The sequence below is a fragment of the Felis catus genome, chromosome B3, assembly GCF_018350175.1.
Source record: "Felis catus isolate Fca126 chromosome B3, F.catus_Fca126_mat1.0, whole genome shotgun sequence".
Taxonomy (NCBI): Eukaryota; Metazoa; Chordata; class Mammalia; order Carnivora; family Felidae; genus Felis; species Felis catus.
In genome coordinates this window covers 133,235,768-133,260,590 of record NC_058373.1, presented here as the reverse complement: position 1 = coordinate 133,260,590, position 24,823 = coordinate 133,235,768, and the positions used below count along the sequence as shown (strand labels likewise).

Sequence of the window (24,823 nt, the reverse complement as noted above, 5' to 3'; positions counted from 1 at the left end):
GACACCAGAGGAAGCACTCTGGAGCCAAGATTGCCCCCTGGACTGTCACCAGGAAAGCAGGACCCTCAGAATTCTGCCAAGAACCTATAAGCTTGGAAGAGGATGCCAGGCCGTCAAGGAGATCATAACCTGGTTTACACCTTGATCCAGCGCAGAGATCGTGTCCAGACTCCTGACCCATAGGAACTGCAGGATAATAAAGTTTGTTGGTAGCTCATTAGACATCAACAGAAAATATGAAATACAAGGCCAAAAACAATATGCCTTAAATTCACTTTGAAAGAAATTCTCAAGACTGCCAGGAAGATCTGAACAATGACAGTATTTTCGGTAAAAGTACTTAGTGTCAATGGGTGACCACCTTGAAAGGCAATACTTTGATGTATGAATCTCGATTAAGAAAAATTTTCATTATTATGTCAGAGTCAAGATTCATATTGGTGATCATCCATCTTTATTACTTTTTTTTCGGGTGAACTTGTTTTAATTTTGTGGCACTTAAGAAGGAATTATTCATCCCAAATATGAACATTAATATGGACTGATAATACATCAAAGCAGAAAAATGGCAAAAAAATTTAGATTTATGTAGCTTTTGATGTATTTATCTTTTGCTAAAATCCAATTCATAAAACATAATCCATCTGCCACTTTGTTGACGGACTGTTAGATTTGCTAGACATCATCACTTCATTTGGACAAGAACCCACGGTTGTCTGTATAACTATGTCTCATCTCTCTCAAGTGGAAAATGTATTAAATGAAAGGGAAGCAGCACTCATAGATCAGTTATTCATCAAGTTCTGAGTTTATTTTCAAAGACAATACCATCCACCAGGAGAGAATCTAGGGAATATTTACAAATACAGAAGGTTTTTTTTTTTTTTTTTTTTGCTTTCACCATGATGTGCCATTTGGTATGGGAGGGCCAGATTATTAAATATCCTATAATACACAGGATAAGTCACATGACAAAATGATCTTGACCAAAATGCCAACAGTGCCCTGCTGAGAAACCCGTTGAGTGTAAGCTAAATCCAACTACATTAAAACCATGTCTTATTCCAGAAAGCCTAATGGAACAACACCTTTAACAAGATATTTTTTTTTTGTTTTTGAGAGAAAGACAGAGAGAGAGAGAGAGAACGAGAACCCGTGCTTGTGAGGATGGGAGGGAGATCTTAAGACCCCATGTGCAACGTGGAGCCTGACACGGGGCTTGATCTCACAATTGTGACATGGTGACCTGAGCTGAAATCAAGAGCTGGACACCCAACTGACTGAGCCACCCAGGTGCCCCAAAAGATATATATTTTAAGGGGCCCTTATTTGTTTTAATCAATTCAAATTGTAAGTATATGGACATAGAACTCCCTCCATAGACCCAGGACTAAAAGTTTCAGGAAACCCAGGTGACATCAAGACAACACCAATTCTACCTCTCAAGCAGGTAAAAGGTAGTTTGGTGGCCTGCTACTGCTCTGACTTCACCTGCCCTCCCACCCCATTCACTCCAGCAACACCACTTTGGTTTAACTCAAAGGCAATGACCATAGCAGTGTATAAATTCCTACCTCTACCTCTCTGCTCAGAATGCTTTCCCCCAGCTATATCCATCCACATGGCACCCTCCCTTCCTAAATATCACTGTCAGTGAGGCCTTCCCTGACCATCCTATGTAATGAGCAGACTCCCTCCTCAACCCAAGCGCTCACTACCCGACAGTACCATGTTTGGGGGTGTGCCTGGGTTCTTGGGCCCTTGTTTAACCTCCCTGTGCTTCAGTTCCCCTATCCACAGACAGGACGGATACCTACATGTAGAACTGGTGAGGATTACAGGAGATGTGGTAGGGGAAGAAAAGTGTGTGTGTTTAAAGTAAGTCTACAACAGTGCCTGGATCTGATAGCGAGCATTAAATGTTGGCTCTGAACCTAAAAACAACCAAAGCCAACTTCGAAGTTACACTTTTACTTAACTCTTTTCCTTTAGTGGCGAAACAAAACAAAAAACCTTCTTAGCTCATTTGCTGGCAAAAGTTGACCTAAACAGACATGAGGCTACTTGCAATGCCATCTATTAACATCCTTAGTGTTATATATACCATGTTATCGTCCTAAATTCCAAATACCAAAATATATCTAGTCCAAAGTATTGAGTAAAAGACTATGACCCTGAATTATTCTACTTTGTTCTTCTCTATAGCATCTACCACCATTCGATACAGGTAATTATACTTACTAACTTGGGGGAACTCTCAGCACAACAAAGTCAAGGGCTATTTTATATAATTCTAGCACCTGGAAGAGTGCTTGGTCCATAATAAGTGCTTAATATATACTGAGTGAAGGTTTTGTTTTTTTTGGGAAGGTTAACTTCTATGATGTCATACAGAACATGTAACATTTCTCTTAGGTAGAAGAAAGATGATTTCTGGCGAATGGTGACCAGTTGCTCTTTAACTCAGGAGGTAAAATTTGATCTGATCTGTTTGGCAGTGGAACACTGGTAAATGTGAAAAGCCCACTTGGTATGTATTTCCGGTATTTCTCTCAACTCCCAGAAATCAACCTTTTGTTACACTCTCCCCCTGAAAACGCCACAAAGGCTCGGGGTATTGGTAATTCTACAGAAAACGCCGAAACGTCCTATCTGCACACCAAGCTTCTGAGTACAGCTCCAACAGACCATTCCACACGACATTCCCACTGTAGGTCAATTTGCACTCCAAGTGAGCCATCCTCCCACTGAAACCAGTTCCATTTTCTGACTTCCGTACTGATGAATTGACCGCTTTCATCTCCCTACCACCATACTCCAAGCACAGGAATCACATGTGAAGCCTCTCCCATATTCAACTATGGGCGAAGTCTAGGCAGCTCTTTCACTGTTGCAGACTCAGCATTGGGCTTCAGTAGCTTCCCTGTTCACAAATCCGTACCGAGGGCCCTCACATGCCAAGTGTGGGGGCAGGTCAGTCAAGACATGGACTTGACTCTGAGTCTGGAGTGGAAGCCAATGATTACATAGGCAACCACACCGAAAGAGAAAGGAAACTGGCCAGCCAGGAAGCTCAAGACATTATGGAAAGCCCCGAGCTAACTAAGGAAAACAAGGGAAGTCTCAAGTCCTGTTGAACCGAGAAACGAAAGACAGTTAAGGCCTTGCTGGGTAAAAGTCTATTTACTCACAATACTCAGAAAATTGTTACAGCTGCACTTAAATAACGTGCATGAGTTGTTTGACAAAACCTTTTTTGTTCTACTATAAATACCCAGAAAGCAGAAACAGCATTTTTGCGAATCCCTCTATCCCCGTGCAAAGTTGGCAACTTTGCCACCGTGGACAGAGACTTGCTGGGTAATAGAGGGAGGCCTCAGCTCTATGGTCCTGTATCTCACCCGTGGAAGGGGACACTTCCACCTCACAGGCTCCTGTGACGACTGAAACAACGCAGCTAAAGCACCAGAACTTTCTCCTACGTGGCAACTGCTCAAAGAAGATCAAATGTCGGCCACCTGGGTGGCTCACTCGTTAAGCATCTGACTTCGGCTCAGGTCATGATATCTCGGTCCGTGGGTTCGAGTTCCGCATCCAGCTCTGTGCTGACAGCTAGGAGCCTGGAGCCCTGCTTTGGATTCTGTGTCTTCCTCTCTCTCTCTCTCTGCCCCTCTCCTGCTTGTGCTCTCTCTCTCTCGCTCCTCAAAATAATTATTAAAAAAAAAAAAGTCAGGCGTCTCCCTCGACCATTTCTTTACCCCACAGAGCAGAAAGGCTTTTTAAACATCTCCTGACCGGTGCCCGACATTTTGTCAGTGATTCTCCAGGTGACTAAAAGCCTCAGGACCACCGTGTGATTGGTGTGAGTGCCTGATGGCGGATTCTGAGGGTCCCATAGTTATGTGATTTCATAGGTTGAACTGCTACTGTAAAGTATTACTATCCCATTCTTGTTACAGTGGGTTCATGTGCTTCCAATGAAATATTACAAATATGGTTACTTGTAATGTTCGAAATTAAACGTAAGCAGGGAAGGTAAGTATCATTTGTTCAACATCTACCACTCCCTGATGATAGCTGTTCTATGTAACCTGCTCCAAGCCTCTGAACAAAACTTACAGTTAAAGGTCATAACCTACTTTGGTTGAGGAGGAAACTGGCGCTTGGCAAGATTTACTAATTCACAAATGTTAAGGGGTTGAACCGAAATTTGGACGTGGGTCTTTTTAATTCCAAACCCATGTTTTTCCCACCATCCTGATTGCCTTTCTTCAAAGGAGATTGTGGGGTATTTTCTATATAGATAGTACCCACACACACAATACAGTCCACATCTGCCTGCTGCTCCCCAGGAACACTCGCCTCTGCATTTAAGCAACCATAATCTCTCCATGCTTCCCAGCTGGCCCATTCACCTCTATTCTTATTTCTAATAATCCACTCTCCTTCCAGCAGCTTGGGTTACATTTACAAGACACACGGTAGATCTACTCTTAAAGTGTTTCCACGGCACTTTGGATAAGATTCTTAGTCTGGCCTTCAAGGCCCTCCCGGATCTGGTATGGCCTGTGCATAGCCACGCTGGACCACTCCAACATCCCACATACTCTACAATTGAGGGCCCACTCCCACCTTTTATCAATCAACTCAGCACAAACATCACTTCCTGCAGGAGACCTTGACCCCTCCAGACAGGCTCCAACATCACCCCATTTTGTTTCTAATCCTCGTGTGAGATTTCATGCTAACTCCTGTTTATACAGTCTGCCTCTCTCTCCTACCTCACTCTGGCTAAAATGAAAGCTGTTAGGATAGGTTGGCTGTCTCTTGTTCCACATGGTATATACAGTGCCTGACACAGGGCAGCAGCATGAAGCTGGTTTCCCTGGGCACATCCTTCATGCTTTCAAGCAGTTAGTGAAAATATAGGGTCTTGAGCTCTATATGGCTTTACTAGTGTCTTTGAGGGCCAACAACTGCGTCCCTTTAATTCTTGATACCCAGAACCCCGATTTCTTGAAGAAATGGAAGTCATGCTATACCACCCTTGTGTCCCCTCTGCCTGGCATACCACTGGCATTCAAGAAATCATATTGAATATTATGGGCTACTCAAGATGATGACTTGGTCCCAGATCCGCACGAGCCGATTACTTGATCTTCCTCTGTTCCAGTAACCAGTTCACAACACTGGCACACGAACTACGGGCAGGGAGGTTATTTCGAAGGCACTTCGAAGCAGGGGCACTACTGTTACGAGCAGTGCCAGACAGTAGTTGCTGGCTATATATTTTAATCTGGGTCTTTAAGGAAACAATTAGGATTCTTGGAGACAGGAGGGGCAGCATGTGTGAGGCAAATGGCCATCATTAGCAGAGGCACTGCAGTGGAGCAAACATGATGCGGGGACACAGAGACCACCCTGCCTGGAACACAGTGCCTCAAAGGAGAAACAGAGGATGTGCGTACAAGGAGCTGTTTGGTAAAGATGCTTTCATCCTAATGGCTGAGAAGGCAATACACAGTGGTCACACTACACTGTCACTAGTAACTCCGGAGCTTGTACTTTACTTCCACTTCTAGTCTTTCGTTATACTTTGTCAGTGTATCACATTTAACTTCTAACTGTAGAGACTAACTTTCTTTGGTCTGTGGGTCATGTCACGGAGTATGTCCCTTCATCCGTACAGCTGTTGTGCAAATAAGAGATCTGAGGCTCAATGAGGTTAAGAAACTTGTTCCAGGAAAAAGACCTGTTCAATAGTAGGCATGATCACACAGTACTATTTGACAACATTAAAGCTCATGGTCACTCTTCTCTACAAGGAGATAAGACAATGATGTAGGAGCTACAAGCTCCAATGGCAGTACCTGCGTAAATGCTCTAAGGCTCTGGGGAAGGCAGCAGGAGGCTGGCAGAGCCCCCCCAAGAGAAGGACATCAGGCCTGAGCACATTTTTTAGTGTTTGTTTACAGTTGAGGGGGGTGGGGTGGGTCAGAGTGCGAGCAGGGGAGGAGCAGAACGAGAGGGAGACTCGGAATCTGAAGCAGGCTCTAGGCTTTGAGCTATCAGCACAGAGCCCAATGCGGGGCTCGAACCACGAACCGTGAGATCATGACCTTTGAACCCAAGTCAGCCGCCTAACTGACACCACCCAGGTGCCCCGTGAGCACATTTTTAAATATTTATTTTTGAGACAGAGAAAGCAGAGGAGGGGCAGAGAGAAGGAGAGAGAATCCCAAGCAGGCTCCACAACTGGCAGCACAGAACCCGACATGGGCTTCAACTCATGTCCCTGAAATCATGACCAGAGCCGAAATCAAGAGTCTGACACTAAACCCACTGAGCCACCAAGGCTCGCCCCACTGAGCATAACTCTTAGGAGAGGGGTAGCAACCAGAAAAGCAGAGAAAAAGAACAGAGGCAGCGCGAGGGAGCTGATGGAAGGTTGATTACAGGGGCACAGGCAGCCAGGTCGGTTGCCTCTGACAGTCGAGGTTGGGGAGGGCAGGACAAGGTGAAAATGGTATGGTTAGGGTCTGAGTGCCAAGGACGAAAATTCATCTTTCTGAAAGACGCTGGGTCACTGACAACCAGGAAAGGAAAGGTGGCCTGGGAAGCAGACCATTTGCGTGATGGGACGGCAAAGTGGCAATCACCTCACAAGTCCAGGTGGTGAGTATCTGAGTTGGTAGTTTCAGGGACCAGAACAATAAAGTGAGACCATTTTAAGGATGAACGGGCTTTGACAGTCCTATACAAAGCATCCACATGCCCACCTCAAGCACAGAATCGATCTCTTCCTATTTTAACTATTTCTGTGTCTGTCATCTGAGAAAAGCATCTTAAAGGACTGCTTCAATCTTACTGTTTTGTCCTGAGGGCTCAGCATCCACAGGAGGAAGGACCCCAGTGAACGTTGCAGAACGTGCAAAGGCAGAAACAGCAAGAGGATGGCTGGGCTGTAAACTGGAGGATAAAGGAATGGGCAGGTGCCACCAGGGCCAGGAGGGAAAGACATATTCTTCTTGAAAAGAAGAGCTCAGTTTGGGATGTTCTGACTTGGGGATAAGGTGGCAAACCAAGAAACAAAAATTGAAGCGAGTTCCTGATACAGGTCACTTGTATTGTGGATCTACACCCTTGTTATTGTAGAAGGGCTGAGAGTGGGCTCCAAGTATTTTATTTTCAGGTGTCTCTCAGACATCCTTTAATACTGGAATGCCAGGTGGTATTTTATTTATTTATTTGAAGTTTTTTATTTATTTTTGAAAGAGCGAGCGAGCAAGCAGGGGAGGGGCAGAGAGAGAGGGAGACACAGAATCCGAAGCAGGCTCCAGGCTCTGAGCTGTCAGCAGAGCCTGACGTGGGGCTTGAACCCACGCATTGCGAGATCATGACCTGAGCCGAAGTCAGATGCTTAACTGACTGAGCCACCCAAGTGACCCCCTCCCTTTCTTCTTTTTTTAAATACCACAGAGTGTGATGCAGTTTTTGACTTAACTGGTCTTCACAGAAAACAGGTACACTTCCACTGTTAATGAGGAGAGGCATCCGAAGGTTGGGGTGAGGAGTGCCAGCTGAGGAGTCCAATTTCTTGGGTTCAAATCTTGCTGCCACAAGGTAACTACTGTGTGACCATGGATGGGCAGCCTACCTAACCGCTCTTTTTCCATATTCTCATGGAGCAGTTGTGAAAATTAAATGAATACGAAAAGTGCTTAGAACAGTGTCTGGTATATGAAAATCAAATAGTTGTTGCAATTCTTCCTTATACATTTTGGTAAGTAGACAGTTTTTAGCCTCGCTATTCTGGAACAAAAGTATAAGCCACAAATCCATGACAAATTTCAAATTCTTAACAAATTAACTTCTAAGTTAGAGTTTAGTAATATCTAGTCAACATGAAAGCACACATTCACGTAATACAAACTAATATTCTATAAATTTACAGTTGATGCTTTTTGGACTTATGGCTAAGAACATATGGTGCCATAGCTTGAGAAAATCCATTCTGGAGGTATGGGAGTATCTTCTTTCGCCCAATTGCAGACTCCCTCAGATTTGCCCTCAAAAGCCCATGCACTTTTCCGGCTCCATGGCCTTCGCACCCCTTCCTCTGCTCAGATCTCCCTTCCAATCCATCTGGTTTTCTGAGGCGTACTTCCAGGCCTACTTGAAATATCACTGCCTTACCTTCAGCTGGTCTCTGACCCACCCTGACCCCACGCCAACTGGATAATACATTTTTTAAAACATTTTTGAGAGGAGAGAGAGCACGTGTGTGTGCATGCGCACACACGGCAGAGGTGGAGGCGGGGGTGGCAGAGAAAGAGGGAAACAGAATCTGAAGAAGGCTCCAAGATCTGAGCTGTCAGCACAGGGCCCGATGTGGGGCTCGAACTCACGAACCGTGAGATCATGACCTGAACCAAAGTCAGATGCTTAACCGACTGAACCACCTAGGCATCCCCCCTCCCCACAATAATACACTTCTAAGGGTGCTTCCACCAGATCATTACACAGGTAAACAACTAGCATACAATCAGTGTTCTATCTCTTTCTGCAGCCCCCGCATGGCATGGGTCATGTCTTGTTCTACTCCTGGAGCTGAATGAACACCATCATTAAACTACAAAAACTTTGCCCTCAGAAAAGGGTTCCTCAGTGTTACTCTCAACCCCCCTTCATACCCTTAACACAGGATCAATAAATACCCAACTTTAGTGAAGCACAACCATCTTTTAACTCCACCCTGAGGAAAACAAAATCCCCAAATAGACGGTAAATTCAATTTTCCAATGAAGTAGACACTCGAGATTCCAACAGCTACACCAGGATGCAGGCCTGCCCTCCGGGTTTTGTATTTTCAAGCTCCCACGATCAATCACAGGTCAATTCCTTAAAAGTAAATCCGTGTGTTTATCTCACTTGCTAGTTCTGTTTCTTTGGAGAACCATGACTAACACAGAAATGTACGAGGGAACTGTCCCTGCTTTCTCTGGACTCAACCTTCTCATTTTCACGTGAAGGCCAGCACTTCAAACATCATCTCCTCTTCTTTATCCATGGATCCCCAGCACCAGGATTTCCATCTCTAACGTCAAAGACCCACACTGAGGACTCTTACACAAAGGAGTCCTATCCATTTACATCTTGGAGGCAACATTTGACCAATGGAGGAAGAAACAAAAACACTTCTGGTCACTGTGTGCTTTTCGGAGAGTTCTCCAGGCAACAGGTTTCTCAGCAGGATAACATGATGCTGCCAGCTAGATAAGACTAATTTTACCAAATAATGTTTGTGTTTCTTTATGTATCTTTTCCTACATGGAGGAAAATCAGGTAAGATTTTAACCAAAGTTCAAAGTATAGCCTTCAAATTCAATTCGACATTCAAAGTGGTATGACTTCAGAAAGAACCTTGACTAGCACAAATAAGTATTATAATGGACGGGATCACTAATCAGAGAATTGTCAGACCACACTGAGAAAACTGTTCCGTCATTTAAGGTATTCTGCACAAAACAAAATAACAAGAGCTGTATAATAAAGTAGCCCTTGGGATGACCGATGGCTCACTAGTCAGGAGTATTTCCAGTGGTAGCCATGTTAGAATTGGAAGCAGGTAGAGATTTCATCTGGTCTCCCCAACTCATCACCAGGAAGTGACAGTCACACACAGCATCAGGATAGGAAAAGCCAGGCTTTTCATATTACAACTTAATAATATGGTTTACTTTTTACTACTTGAAACTTAATAACTTAGCTTAAAAGATAATTACTGAACAGGTGAGCTGACATTAAAATGTGAGCTCTCTCAATATCTAATTTCTCTGAATCATGTTCAAGGGTCCATAATATATCCAAATTTATTTCCTTATTGGTTAGCTTTGTAGAAGGCTAGGTAGCATATTGATAACTTCTCTTAACTGAGGAATATTTGAACAGTTTACCTTTTAGGGTGTTATGTAAAATACAAGTGTGGGAGGGATTAATGAAAATCTCATACTCACTTACCCAGAGGACACACACATTTCAGATCTCTGTTCTCCCTGGCACTATCCATCTCAGGCACTGGCCTCTCTACCCAGGAAGAGCACAACCAAGAAACCTACTTCTTTTAAAAAAAGTTTTTCAGTTTATTAATTTTGAGAGAGAGAGTGCACACAAGGAAGGGAGGGGCAGAGAGGAGAGACAGAATCTCAAGCAGACTCCGCACTGTTAGCACAGAGCCCGATGCGGGGCTCGAACTCAGGGACTGCGAGATCATGACCCGAGGTGAGATCAAGAGTCAGATGCTTAACTGAGTCACCCAGGCACCCCATCAAGAAGCCTACTTCTTCAGAAGCTACAGTTTCTCTTTAGGGGAACCTAGGTGGCTCAGTTGGTTAAGTGTCTGACTTTGGTTCAGGTCGTGATCTCCGGGTTCGTGAGTTCGAGCCCCACAGTTCGGCTCTGTGCTGACAGCTCAGAGCCTACAGCCTGCTTTGGATTCTGTGTCTCCCTCTCTGTCCCTCCCCCACTCACACTCTGCCTCTCTCTCACTCTGCCTCTCTCTCAAAAAAAAACAAACATTAAAAAAATTAAAGAAAAAAAGTTTCTCTTTAAAGACCCACAGCAAAGAAATGAATACTAATTCCCCTTGGCCATCCTTCAGTCTCGATGGTGAAGCTTGGACAAGCATAACCACAGCTGTCGTGTCCTGGGGCCTATTAGGTCATATGCACTGAGCCTCTAGCATGTCTCATTTCACTTAACCGCCCCAGGAGGCACCCATTACTTTGCCCATTTTATATAATAGGAAATGGACACAGATTAAGTAAATTTCCCAAATCCACAGAGCTAATAAATGATAGAAAAGCATCTTAAGTTTTTAGGAGCCATATTTTCATTACACTATGGTGCCTTACAAACTGTCCAGAAGCCCACTCTTGCATCTAATGTATACCACTAAACACAGTTCAGGTCACTGTTCCTGATCCTGAGCCAGGAAGGCCACTAATTTCCAGAAAGTAGGAAGGGAACTTGGTTCTGCTTCTAACTGGCTCTTTTGTTTCAAAGTTTCTTCTTGAGTATTCTTAAACTTTTGTTTCAAAGTCTGTTCATTAAAGAAATTATTCTACTTAGTCATACCTTAATTATTCGCATTGACATCATTGGGTCACTGAATCATTAAGAGATGCCTAATGGCCTTTGGTCAGACTAGGAGTCAGGAACTAAAGTTCTAGTCCAGTTCTCTTTTTCTGAGAGCACAACAATCTACCTTGCTATAAAAATGAACATAAAAAAAGCTTAATAACGAGTTTCTTATAGAGGGTAATGAAAATTGTAAAATTAGATTATGGTGATGATTGCACAATTCTAGGAATATACTAACTCAGAATTTAAATAAGTGAATCTTTTTATTTATTTATTTATTTATTTTTCAACATTTATTTATTTTTGGGACAGAGAGAGACAGAGCATGAATGGGGGAGGGGCAGAGAGAGAGGGAGACACAGAATCGGAAACAGGCTCCAGGCTCCGAGTCATCAGCCCAGAGCCCGACGCGGGGCTCGAACTCACGGACCGCGAGATCGTGACCTGGCTGAAGTCGGATGCTTAACCGACTGCGCCACCCAGGCGCCCCAAAATAAGTGAATCTTAAAGAAAATTATATCTTAATAAAGACGTTTTAAAAAATTAAAAAAAAAAAACGCATTGGAAGAGACTGGATTGGTCAAGTGTCAATTTTCTGAGAGAAAGTAACTAAGGAATACTAGTTTTACCGCATCATTTTTGTTCTGGATTTACCTCAATTGTTAACTTGCCTAATTCCTACTATTGAAGTATTAAAAAACAGGAGTAAACACAAATTTTGTGCAAACCTTAAAAACTTCAAGACTCCTAAAATCAGGCAATGATTACAGGCTTTGTGAAGGGGAAGTCACAGGCCTCTTAATAAGGCTCAGAAGACATACACACACTTTGAAAACTAACCATTTACAACACCACCTTTTGGAAACCTAATGGAAACCTATTCGGTATTCACAGCAGGAGTTACAAACACATTTTAAAAATTCTTCCCATCAAGAATATAAGGCCTGCTTACCTTGTGACAAGGAACCAGGCAATTTGACTGAAGTCTGGAGATAGTCTCATGTAAGTTTTAATATGTGGCATAGCATTGCTGCGGCCAGATGTCTCAGCCGACCATTTGCTAGTGACAGGAAAAATATATTACTAATAAGAAAATATAAACCCATCATAATCCTATTAGGACACTTCATGAAAAGCAAAATCCCGTAATCTAAAAAGTGAGTACACAGTTCTGTGCTAGAACCTGTGGTGTTTTATTAAACTGTTTAGAGAACAGAAAAAAGCACTGTGACCTCTTGGTATGTAGCCTTCCAATCTCTTTTCTGCCACTAAGACTCATATATTCACACACGTATTTACTTCAGTTGTGACTTCAACTGCCCATCTGCATGTCTTGTCTCTTAGGTGGACTGGGAGCTCTTCCAAAGCAGGAATCATGCTCCCACATGTATTACTAAGTACAGGCTCAGTACAAGCTTTTTGAAATAAAGTACAAAATGGGAAAAAAGCCAACAAGATGAATATTAGAGCAATGTTGAAAAGCCGGAGGATAATTCAGAAACACTGGAGTCCAAGGATGACGATCATGTAACTGAGTTTGGTTTCTAGTGTGCAATACTGCAGGACTGAGGTTCTGTGGGGGAAAAAGGACCTAGGTCGTGAGGTGACCATCTCTGCTTACAAATTTAAAGAGGATGGTTCCTCATGAGAAGAGACGGAGGCCAGAATTGGGATCAGGTAGACTGTTCTCTGGATCATTAAATTCACCTGAATGAATAGTGAAAAGAGCTCAACATAAGGGAATGTCCTCTGTAGGGAATAACCTCCCAAGAGACCCACAAGGGGACACCAAGTTAGACTGTGAGCTACCGAGATGCAATCTGCCTTTGTTTCCAACTGTGTGGTGTGGTGTAATTAACACCCGTTGAAGCAAGCAAGAAACTGGGCCAAGAACACTCAGAACAAGTGTCCTGGATGGGCCAAGAACACGCAGAGCAAGTGCAACCCTGGAACAAGAGAGGGACGAAAGACCTTCCCTTCACCTGGCCATTCAACCACTGAGCAAACCAAATACTATCCTACATCCTGGAGAAAGCAGTGTGGGTTTCACCCTATGCAAGCTGCAGTCACAGTACGTGCATGTGCCAACAGAAGAATTACATTCTGGAAATACGAGCTACAATGCTGCCAAATCACTAGGTTTTACGCCCGTAACTCATGTACCATTGACAGTTATACTCAAATAACTTTTTTTAAAAAGCTGCTTACGGGGCACCTGGGCGGCTCAGTCAGTTAAGCATCCGACTTTGGCTCAGGTCATGATCCTGTAATTTGTGAGTTCAAGCTCCACACAGGGCTCTGTGCTTGACAGCTCTAAGCCTGGAGCCTGCTTTAGATTCTGTGTCTCTCTCCCTATCTGTCCCTCCCCTGCTCACACTCACTCTCTCTCAAAAATAAATAAACACTAGAAAAAAAAATGCTGCTTACATAAATTCTAAACTACCCAACATTATCTTTTTTTTTTTTTTTTTTTTGAGTTCCAGTATTTAAATAGAAACTTCACAGGGGTAAATTTTACTCTTTGGTATTAAAAACCTATTCCAAATAGTGTTCAAAATCTTGTTTAAATTATTTCTATCACTAACATATGTAGATAAAAAAAAAAAAAACATAGCTACATTATGTAAGGTTCTTTTTTAAAACATCAGACTGACAATAAATAATGTTCTTATTCCTAAAGAAACAATAGCAGCATTCTAAACCAATTACTTACTGAAAATAGGAGTGGAGCCAATTCTGCTTTTCAGCTGTCTGGATGCTATAGGGAAGAGAGCCACCAGCTTTTAAAAGAAAACAAAGTAAGAATTACAGAATACAACTTGAGGATCCTTCATTAAGAATCTATAGTAAATACTGGAAAAAAAAAAAAAACCCAAAACAAAAAACAAACCACTTCCTATTTCATCTCATGGAACAGTACTTGGAAAAAAAAGGTCTATACTTGTCTTTTTTTATTATTAAAAAAAAAAAACCTTTAACTTTTTTTTTTTTTTTTTAATATTTATTGACAGACAGAGCATGAGTATGCTAGGGGGGTGGGGGGAGCGGGCAAGGAGAAAGGGAGACACAGAATCCAAAGCGGACTCCAGGCTCTGAGCTGTCAGCACAGAGCCTGACACGGGACTCAAACCAACAAACCGCGAGATCACGACCTGAGCCTAAGGCGGATGCTTAACCGACTGAGCCACCCAGGAACCCCAAAAAGGTCTATACTTGTATTAGGTATGCTCCCTCAGTGGGGTTTCCTTTCTTAGGGATACATATAAATGTTTATGACCTGAAAAGAGAAAGGTATTATTTAATCACTCAGGGGTGGTAATTTAACATCTCTAACAGCACAGATTTGAAGTGTTACAAAAACTATATAAAAAATCTTGGCCTATCCTGCAGTCCTCACGAAGGTGAGAAATCCTTGCCCCCACACTGGTCTGGAGCATCTCCGTTTTGGCCCAAGAACAGGTCAGCTGGGAAGGTAGACTAGGACAAAACGCGGTCCTCCTGCTTCCTTCACCTTTTACCCTCTGCCCTTTCTAAGCAGAGTTTGTATTAACATTCTCACAAATGTAATGGAATCATCAATAAAATTAACATGTTCAGTCAACAGTGAAGTTTTTAAAAAGGAATTCTAAAAGCCCTATTCTTGCATAGGAAATAAAGATACAGTTCCAGTGGCACCTGGGTGGCCCATCGGTTAAGTTCCCAACTCTTGGTTTCAGCTCAGGTCATGATCTCACGGTTCGTGAGTTTGAGCCCTGCATGTTGGGCTCCATGCTGACAGCATGGAGCCTGTTTGGGATGGTGTCTCTCCCTCCCTCCCTCTCTCCCTCTCCCTCTCTCCCTCTCTCTCTCTCTCTGCCCCTCCCCTGATTGTACACACTCTCTCAAAATAAACTTGAAAAAAAAAAAAAAGATACAGTTCCAAATGGAAACACAATTAGTAGACTATTTTTGTTCATGTTTTAAAGGCAGAAAGTACCATTGTAGATCCACCAGTGACTTTTCAAACACATATTAGAACTTCCCCATAAGTGGGGCGCCTGGGTGGCGCAGTCGGTTAAGCGTCCGACTTCAGCCAGGTCATGATCTCGCGGTCCGTGAGTTCGAGCCCCGCGTCAGGCTCTGGGCTGATGGCTCAGAGCCTGGAGCCTGTTTCCGATTCTGTGTCTCCCTCTCTCTCTGCCCCTCCCCCGTTCATGCTCTGTCTCTCTCTGTCCCAAAAATAAATAAAAACGTTGGGGAAAAAAAAAAAAAAAAAACTTCCCCATAAGTAATCTATCTCCAAAGAAAGCTTTAAATTTCTCTTGACTCATCAAATAAGGCATGTCGATTCCTCTACTGCACAAAACTAAAAACCTATTCAGGACCAGTTATGAAATAGCTTTATTGGAAATACCATGTTTTCCCCCATTAAGAAGTACATTTTGAATGGATCCAACGTATTAGAAGCTGACAAAGGACAAGACAAACCGACACATCACCATGTCCTTGAGTCCTGTTATAATAATTTTGGTTTGGCCATTACGCAAAGCTGATACACTCCAAACCTTACCAAGCCTTTTCTGGCGGAGTTGTATCTAGTATTACAAGCAATAAATGGACTAAATTAGTCTAATTCTGAGCATTCTGCTTCCAGCCACAAGCAAATGCCAATCAGGTTTCCTTTTTCCAGAGGCAAACACTGCTTGGGTTTTTCGTTATCACCTCCTGAATGTGCTATCTGAAGGGCTTTGGATTCCACATAAAAGCTCGCTGTCCAGCACTATGCAAGAGAAGTTGCGAACAAGGTTGAAAGTTGCCTACAAAATCATCCAGACACTTACAGATGAAGTGCTTTAGAAAGTACAGATATCAACTATGTGACAACAAAGGTGCATCCCAAGATTAAGCAGAAGTTTTGGACCTTAAATATATCTGTATCTGGGATTCAAAACTGGAAGAACCACACAGAGCCACAGACACAAGCAGGGAAGATATGGAGAGAGAAATCAGAGAAAGGCATGTTAGAATTTCTCTGGAAAGGCAGGATGCAGCAGGGAAAGGTGGTTTTATTTGTCAGGACAAGCCCCCCACTGCTGGCAGAAGTGACCGCCTTATTGTAGAAACGAGAACAGAAAGTACTCCGAGAGTTACTGTTAACCTACCCAAATGGCCCAACTGCATGGTACCATCTTTGGAACATGGCAGCGCTTACTACGCATTTCTATGATCCTTAGCCAGTTCGGAGAAAATATTCTCTAAATTTCTTATCAGTACTTTTCTCCAGAAGAATGGCATTTTTATTACCTGTGTTAAAAAGTTTACCAGGGCATTTATGAAATAAACACAAAAATTTCAACTCAGACGGTTTCCATTAATTACCGGGATAGCCTTCTAAGCTGGTCCGCACATTTTCCACAGAAGGGTAGATCTAAAAACAAAGGAAAGACAAAACAAACTCATAATGTACGTCAAAGAAACTTTCTTAAAAGGAATGTTTCTAAGAAAATGAAAGTCTCCATTAGAAATATTTCTTTTACAAAATTTGAAAAAGTACTTTAAATTTTAAAAAGTTTCATCTTATGAAAAAATTGAACTTCTAGTCAACTACAGGAAGTATCTATATTTGACAGAAAAAAACCACTTCGGTTTGAGTACTCTTCCCTCAAAAATACCAAGTTCACGCAGAGTTCAGTGCAAAATTGTGTATTCAAAAGTCTCTAATACTCATCATTCTGTTGGCAATGCTTTAGCAACTATATTTTCTCTTGCTCAAAAACCTGAAGGAATGAAAAATCACAGGTTCATCTATGGCTGAAGCAGCACACGCCCAGCACCAGATGACGCCAGGGCCACCTGATCACCAGTGCTGGTGCTAACGTGCTGCCATTTCCACCCCAGACTCATGGAAGAAAACCTGCATGAGGAGGACGGATTCTCGTTCTTCTCCTGGACTAGCAAACACACACACACACACACACACACACACACACACACACACACACACACACCTGAAGCGGGAAAAGCACTCACCAGATGGAGGGGAGCAGCACTTTTCCCTGGGGTCCTGCTCTCCTTCCCCTGGGTCACCAAGCTTTCTTTAAACTCCGAACACAACCATTTTGATTCGTCAGCTCCCATAGAGCCAATGCTTGAAAACTGACCTACTATTGGCCAAGACTCTCCTTTAGGTATGGACGAGGCATGCTCTTTCAGAAGCTGTCAACAGAAAAGGTTTAACAACTCAGAACACAGCTTTCTGTCCTTGGAACGCAATCAATAGAAAAATGCTGAAAATATTAGAGATCAATTTCATCCTCACACTTTTTCTTCTTTGGAAAATACTCTTTCAGTACTAAAAATATTTTAATGGAGTAGGTGGATAGAAGCATTCTTCCAAAACTCCAAGATTTTATTAAAGTAAAACCATTTTTTTTAAAAGAAAAATGTAGAAATGTCAGATAAATCACTAGCCTGCCATATGAAATGGGATCTTGCTTTGAAATAACTGTTTAATACTTAAAAAATAAAAGCTATTGGGTATTTTGACTAGCAATTGAAAGAGATTTAACACTTGGGCTCCACATGATGCTATAAAAAAAATATGTTTACATATATACAGACCACCTTAAGCACTGCAGGTGTGTGATCTGCAAAGCTACAGAAACAGTTCAAAAACATTTGGAAATTTTAACTACTTAAACACATACAGAGTTATTACCTAGAGGCTGAAGAAAAATGAAGCTCGTATTCTGATTGCTTAGTTTAATATGTAGTATTTTAACACAGCTTAGACATTAATATTTATAAACACACTTGCCCAAAAGCCTAGGTCTCAAATTATACCCTAAGGCAGCATGGTGTAAGCAACAGGCCCGAACGGTAAGCTCCAGGACCCACTTGTTGTTTTGGTGCTCAGCCCCTCATCGGCTACATAGCCCTGGACGTGTCCCTGTACGTCCATTTACAGGTCAGTGGAACCGAAGTCTGATCATTCCCGTCTTCCCCGGAAGGCAGCTGTGATGCAACATGAGCTTGTGTGTGAGAAATGGTCTGAAAACTCTAAGATGCTCTTTATCTTCCAGGAAGACTGTGATCCTCGACAATGTGTACAAGAATCTAGCCTGTCGCAACCATCAGTCCACAAACTGGTAACCACTAACCAGCACAGTGAACGTTCAACGCGGGCCTTGCGTTCTCTATTTCGTCTAACCCTTGCGAAATTCTGTGTGAGGTATTGTTATTATACCCATTTTATAGACGAGAGTCAGGTCACAGGACTTGTTCATAGGTGAGGATTTGAGCCCAGGTATGGGGATCTACCTCAAAGCTATGGACTTAGTAGGCTCTAATGCCTTCTCTAGGCTTCTCTTGGCTTCAAGACCTCACCTGCTTGCAGCTGTGGTCTCATTTCAAAAAAGCAAATTAAAGTGTCATCAACCAAGGCTAATTCTCACATGACAAACAGTTCACGGAAAAAGGTGAAGCTTTTAAGAAAGCCACTTCAGGTTCATTAATGTCAGTACCACATCTCCTAAACAGAGATGAAGAAAACCTTAATGTTTAACTTGCTTGTGGTTTTAATTTGGTGAAGACTTTTCTTTGTTCATTTTCATAGCAGCAGCAAATGCCACTTTTGTCGTTAACTCTTACAGGGACTGGTTAGTAAACAAAATACACGCTAGCACAGCTGTAGCCTTTACTCAACAGTGTTTTTCTGTTCTTGGTTGAATTTGTCATGTTAAAAATCCTTTACATGCTGACAACAATCCAAAACTACAATAGCTGAATAAACGAGAGGTCTCTTTATGAAATAAAAACTAACAAAGTCCTTATGCTTTTGCCATTTAGAGCAGTCTACACTTCTAAAAGAGGCAGCAAGACATTAAGGAGCAAGTCATCACCGAGAACTACAATCAACTGATCAAGTTCACTCAGAATTGTGCTATCATGAAGCTGCCATCAAAATGTAATTATAAAGGAAAAATGTAAGTTAAAAGAACAAGTTAAAATAGTAAAAATTCTGTTACCTTCCTAAGCCTAAAATGTCCCCAATGATCTTTTTGACTTCCTTGAAAGCGTCCTGGGGTCGATCCAATAAGATAAACACTAAAAGGATATAAAATGCAAGTTAATAGAGCACAGTGATGGGATCTGTAGACCCCCAAATCACAAAATACACATAAAACTAATGTAATCAGGAAATGTTCTGAGAGACCACCTATTTTCTTCAGATGCCTCCTCAGAATAGTAACTGATACTCAAATGGATCTTCAAGAACATCAAATCATGGTGGAACATTCACAAGGTTTAAGGTACCAGGCAAAGAAATAAGTGACTTTCAGATACTCCAGAGGGAGGCTGATGGTGAGCACGAAGATTTACTGGCATCCACTTCAGTGCCTCAGATCTAGGAGACACAGACACGGAGACCATCTGCTCTCATATTATAAAGGACAGCCAAATACCATTCTACCTCTTTCCAAGGCCCTTGCAGTACAGACACCATGTGGCTTTCAAGGTATTCACCTACTTTAAGAAACCCAAATGATACGTACTTGGTTTCAGAGAGATCATGCTCTTGGATAACATCTATCCACTCCTTGAGAGAAGGAGCATTATAAGCCATTAAGTAGCTGATAAGATCGGCTTTAAAATGTGTTGTCGAGTCTCCAGATCTCTGGGTTCCGTGGACAACTCGTGGGTATAAGGGGCTCAACCATATTCTGGAACAGAAAAAAACAACAGGAATGCAACTGAACACAATGGTATCGCGTGCTGACTGCACATGCACCCTAAGGAAGAGGCAAATCTCATCGGCTGTGTCCACACGGTAAGTAGATGGATCCTGAGGAAACAGGAAGCACAGACCCCCTCACACCCACTCCGGTGGCTTCCATAGTATTCAGAATGCTTCTCAATTTAACACCTCACCATGAACTTAGGAACCCAGAATATTTGGCCTCTGCCCACATCTCACAACTGAATGCTCTATGCTTCCTCTACGCACCACACCGTTATTCTTTGCCCCCAGCCCCACCTCGGTACTGCTAAGGCCTGGTGACAACACAGGTGATAGCTCTTCTAGTTGCTGTAGTAAATCCACACCACCTGTGGTGACCCAGCAAGCTACACCAATGCAGCTCTTCAGCCAAATGGAAAAGTCATCTACACGAAGAAAAATGTGTATACAAATCCGATTTTAGTAAGGAAATTCCTTTTCATGATGTATATGCTACAGCAGTTGGAGATACTTTCATATCCTGTACTCTCCTGGTGTCTGGAAGGAGTGACACCACATTTAATGATACTATGTTTACACTGACCTCAGACTTTCAAATTATCTAGTGAGCAAAATATTAAACACATCTTTCATCAATTCTCTTCAAGAGGAAAACAATGCCCTTCTCCCAAACTTTTATATTACACCCACAAGTGGGAAAAGCGTATCTAAACCCCACCCTTCTGTGAAGTGCTCCAGGACAGATCACAGACAAGTATGGCTTCAAACCTCTTGTGCTCAGTTTCAACTGCAAAACCACATCAGCCGTCCTGCCTCACAGGACACGTGTGCTTCACACCGGAGGTTATGACCAACGTCAGGCTTACCCAAGTACTGAGGATCTATCTGCTGTCCCTGCTTTTCCCCTCCAGCAGCTATCCCACTGAGCCATATTTAATCCATTATCCCATTAAGCCCAAAGAGAAACTACCCGATTCCTTTCACCGGCAGCCCTCAAAGGAGACCGGGGAGACGAAGGCCCCCAGGGCAGGAAGCATCCAGAACCGCAAGGACCCTGGCTGCATGTCTTCTGAACTCTGCGTGTGTTTCTGGCAGGGTAGCAGGTCATACCTTCCCTTCCCACCTCAAGAAGACCACTTGTACAAGGGGTAACACGTGTGACAAGGACTGTAGCCCAGGTTCTGGGGCCAGATCTGGGTCATTTGGGGTCAGGCCAAGGCCTTCCGGGAGCACCTGCCTCTCTGTGTAAAATGAGCCCACTGGGCTGGATGAAGAAGTCTCTCCGTCACAAATAGCAATTCAGAGCCCACAACCTGGTGGGCTCCTCCCAGATTAGAGGTTCACTCTCTGGTGTCTGGGTGGATGAGGAACTTGACACATGACAACTTACTAACCCAGGATACTGAGATGCAAAGTGTTTTTAGCACTTTACCAAGTAAGATGTGAAATCATTACGGCCAAATAATTTTAAATGTGAGAAATTAACAGGCAGACAAGCAGCAGCTGAAAGGGTGGTTGGAACACCTGTACAGCAGAAAAGCATCAGCAGAGTGTTACTAGAACCATCATGAAGGTTACACAAAAGGACTGCCTTTTTTTTTTTTAAATTTTTTTTTGACGTTTATTTATTTTTGAGACAGAGAGAGACAGAGCATGAACAGGGGAGGGGCAGAGAGAGAGGGAAACACAGAATCTGAAATGGGCTCCAGGCTCTGAGCTGTCAGCACAGAGCCTGACACGGGGCTCGAACTCACGCACCGTGAGATCATGACCTGAGCCGAAGTCGGACGCCCAACCGACTGAGCCACCCAGGCGCCCCAAAAGGACTGCTTTTAAATGTCTTACAAAAATTACAACCCACAACACAAAAATGCAAGTTTGAGAGACCAGAACCTAGACTAAACATGAGGTAACATTACCCTACTCAGAGGTGGTGGGCAGAGGGAAGTTGAAAGATTTCATACCCTTGGTACTTTAAGTTTTAAACAATAGAAACTATTACCTGGTCAATTTAAAAAGTTAAATGAAAATAAAACTATTTTTTTAGAGAAAATTTTATTGTCTTTAATGTTTATTTTTAGAGAGGGAATCCTCTATATATCCAATATTTTGGAGAGACACAGAATCTGAGGCAGGCTCCAGGCTGAGCTGTTAGCACAGAGCCCAATGTGGGGCTCGAACCCACAAACTGTGAGATCACAACCTGAGCAGAGTCAGACGCTCAACCTACTGAGCCACCCAGGTGCCCCCAAAAAATTTTAAAGGAAAAAAATCCGAATATCCAAATCCTTACCCTTAATCCATTTCCCCAGAGCAGCCATCCTGGAGAGACCTAAAGAACATGGCTCGAGCTTCTCACTCCAAAATAAGCTGGAGGCCACAGGTAGGATTATTTGAGTCACACAGGCCAACTTCACAAACTCCATATGACTCATGGGTTCAAAAACCCAACCCAGCAGCTCAGAAGCTCTCGGAGTGGCAAAGGCATAGTTGACCTCAGACCCAGTGGCTGAGGCTTTTACAGACCATGGGGATGCCCTCCACCCTGAACCAGTTGGAATTAAAATATGCTTCTCAAGATGCAATTAAGTGGGACACTGAGAAATTAGAACACGCTTACAAGAGAACTATCAGGCACTGGTGATGGGGCTCTAAGCCACTTGCCGTGGCGGGGAAAGAGCGAAGAGAGAGAACTAGGGATGTCGGGCTCAGGGAAAAGCCTGTCTTTCCAACTTGAAGGCAGTGAAGGGAGAGAGGGTACCATTGTTCTACATGGTACTGTAGAACATGCCATGTTCTACATGGCACTGAAGCATGTTCTACATGCTTCAACTGGGGTTGAAGCAAACCCATAGGATGGAGGCTGGAAGGTCCTGTATTTCAGTTCAACCTACAGTGTGACTTGGGCTCTGCCAGAGCTAAGAGCTCTAGCCCAGCCTGGGTGGTGACAGGGAGGACGAGAAGGCAGAGGAGGAGAGTGAAGGGCACGCAGACCCTGGAAGAGGCCAGATGAATCCTGGACTTTCTTCTAACCCCGGAGAAAGCAGAGATGTACAAAATGATGTAAACAAATGGAAATCAAAGCCAGCCACAATCAAGAGTTTACCAAGAGGGAGAACAGTTAGAACTTGATTTGGGCAAGTTACTAAGTAACAGAAAAAAAAACCAAGCTCCTCTTTTAAAAAGAACTCAAAAGACCAGATCTAGCCTGAGTATACCAAGGACAGAGTTGGTAACAAAAACACAAAAACCAAAGAACAACAAAAAAGTCAGTTTTTCCTCTTGGAGATTCACAACTATATGAACCTATTAAAGGCCCTAAAAAGATATCAATTTAGCTTTCTTTTATGGAAAAATAAACTGGGGATGAGGAGAAGTTTTCAGCATATGATTAACCATGAAGTTTCCCTTCAATACCATTTGGGAAATGACAAGCCAGAGTACAAGTGGGGAAAAGGGTTAATGGAGACCAAGGAAGTTACTGATAGGTCTCACCAGAAAAATAATGGGTTCAGACCTTCCATTTTATACTGTCTTTCCTGCCTCAGATCCTTTGCACAGGCTTGCTCCCTGTGCTTGGCTGTTGAGTGTGTCATCCCATTTAAAAGTACATTTACATATATATTCGTCATGGATGTGTATGTACTAAACTGTTAACACCCGTTACCTCAAGAGAGTGGAGCTGAGGGGAGGTAGTAAAATACTATTTCTGTGTAGGTCTCTTTTTTATGCCACATGTGTGGGTGTTTTTTTTGTTTTTTTTGTTAAAGCAGAATAAAGTGAATGCCACCCACAGCCACTGCCGTGAAGTAAACAGAAGCCCACAAACCCCTGAGTCTTCTGATGCCAGTCAGCATGGATGAGGTTAGAGGTATGTATGACAACCCGGAGGCCTTCTTCGTACAGCAGTAACATCATTTTCCTTTAAAAACAGAAGAGAACAAAGGCATTAACGCTACTTTCAAAACACATACTATTTTTCAGTGCAAATATCATGGCTAAAGGAATTTTTAAACTCTTCTATTACTCAAGCTTCTAATACTTATAATCTTCATTTCTTCTACACATTAAAATCCAAGTCTACTTAAGTGATGGGTAGAAAACCACCTTCCAAAATGCTCTGAGTATTGAGAAGTGAACCTTTGCTATGTCCCACCCACATGGCCAATCCTGAGACTTTGAGCCCTTCCCCTCCAGTCTGGCTCTTTATCTATTCAGCATTATCTGCTACTATCTGGGACAATGGGAATCTTCTTGTCCGGTGGTTTTCAAAGTATGGTCACCATCTCCCACTACATCATGGCTAGCATTTTTTAAGAAATGGTAATCAAGTTAGAAATTCTAAAATACACCGTAGATATTTAAGTAACTCTTGTTTCAGCACAGGAGTATGGACACGTGTAATAGACTGAAATGTACATGGTCTTTTCTAATGTGGGATGGACTTTAAATGCTTCACTGTCCTAGGACTGACATTTTCTCACACTCCACAGACGCCACACTTCTTCACCAATGTGTCTAGCCTGAAATAAGGCTTTCCTGTTCTTCATTACTCAAGTCAGACCCAGGTGAGTCCTCCCTTTGCCGTGGGCCTTCCTTCCCCAGGCCTCCAGTCATCAGAGTTCTCTTAATTCCAGCAAGAGAAGGAACAGGAAACAAACCGCTTTCTATTTGAAACTGGGAGACTTCAGCTCCATTCATCAGTTGGAGACTGTATGACCCTAGGAAATCATTCAGTGTACCTCAGTTTTTCACTTACAAAGTGAAGGATCAACCCCTTCCTTGCTGTGGTGTTGTTGCGAGAAGAAAATGTAACTAACATGCATTCTTGAAACCAACTCTCCCACAAGTGTATTTCCACGACTCCTTCGTTGCTTTATTATGTCATCTACTACTACTTCAGGAAGGTTCCTGGCTTCCCAATGGTTTCCTAATTATTTCAGGAACCTAAGTTCTCTCAAT

At 42.8% G+C, this 24,823-nt stretch overlaps 1 protein-coding gene across 9 annotated transcripts in view; it reads right to left on the bottom strand.

Annotated features, from left to right (window-relative positions):
• Window positions 1-24,823, bottom strand: part of TDP1 (tyrosyl-DNA phosphodiesterase 1) — a 93,357-nt gene that overhangs the window by 46,725 nt on the left and 21,809 nt on the right. For 8 of the 9 annotated variants that reach the window (XM_011283442.4, XM_045060360.1, XM_023255946.2 and 5 more), the window contains 7 exons: window positions 23,691-23,783; window positions 19,677-19,844; window positions 19,149-19,227; window positions 17,152-17,337; window positions 16,501-16,549; window positions 13,856-13,922; window positions 12,095-12,202 (listed from right to left, as the gene is read on the bottom strand). In XM_011283442.4, the coding sequence (XP_011281744.2) occupies window positions 12,095-12,202; window positions 13,856-13,922; window positions 16,501-16,549; window positions 17,152-17,337; window positions 19,149-19,227; window positions 19,677-19,844; window positions 23,691-23,783 (750 nt within the window). The remainder of the gene's footprint in view (window positions 1-12,094; window positions 12,203-13,855; window positions 13,923-16,500; window positions 16,550-17,151; window positions 17,338-19,148; window positions 19,228-19,676; window positions 19,845-23,690; window positions 23,784-24,823) is intronic. The other variant, XM_045060359.1, reaches the window with a different exon arrangement.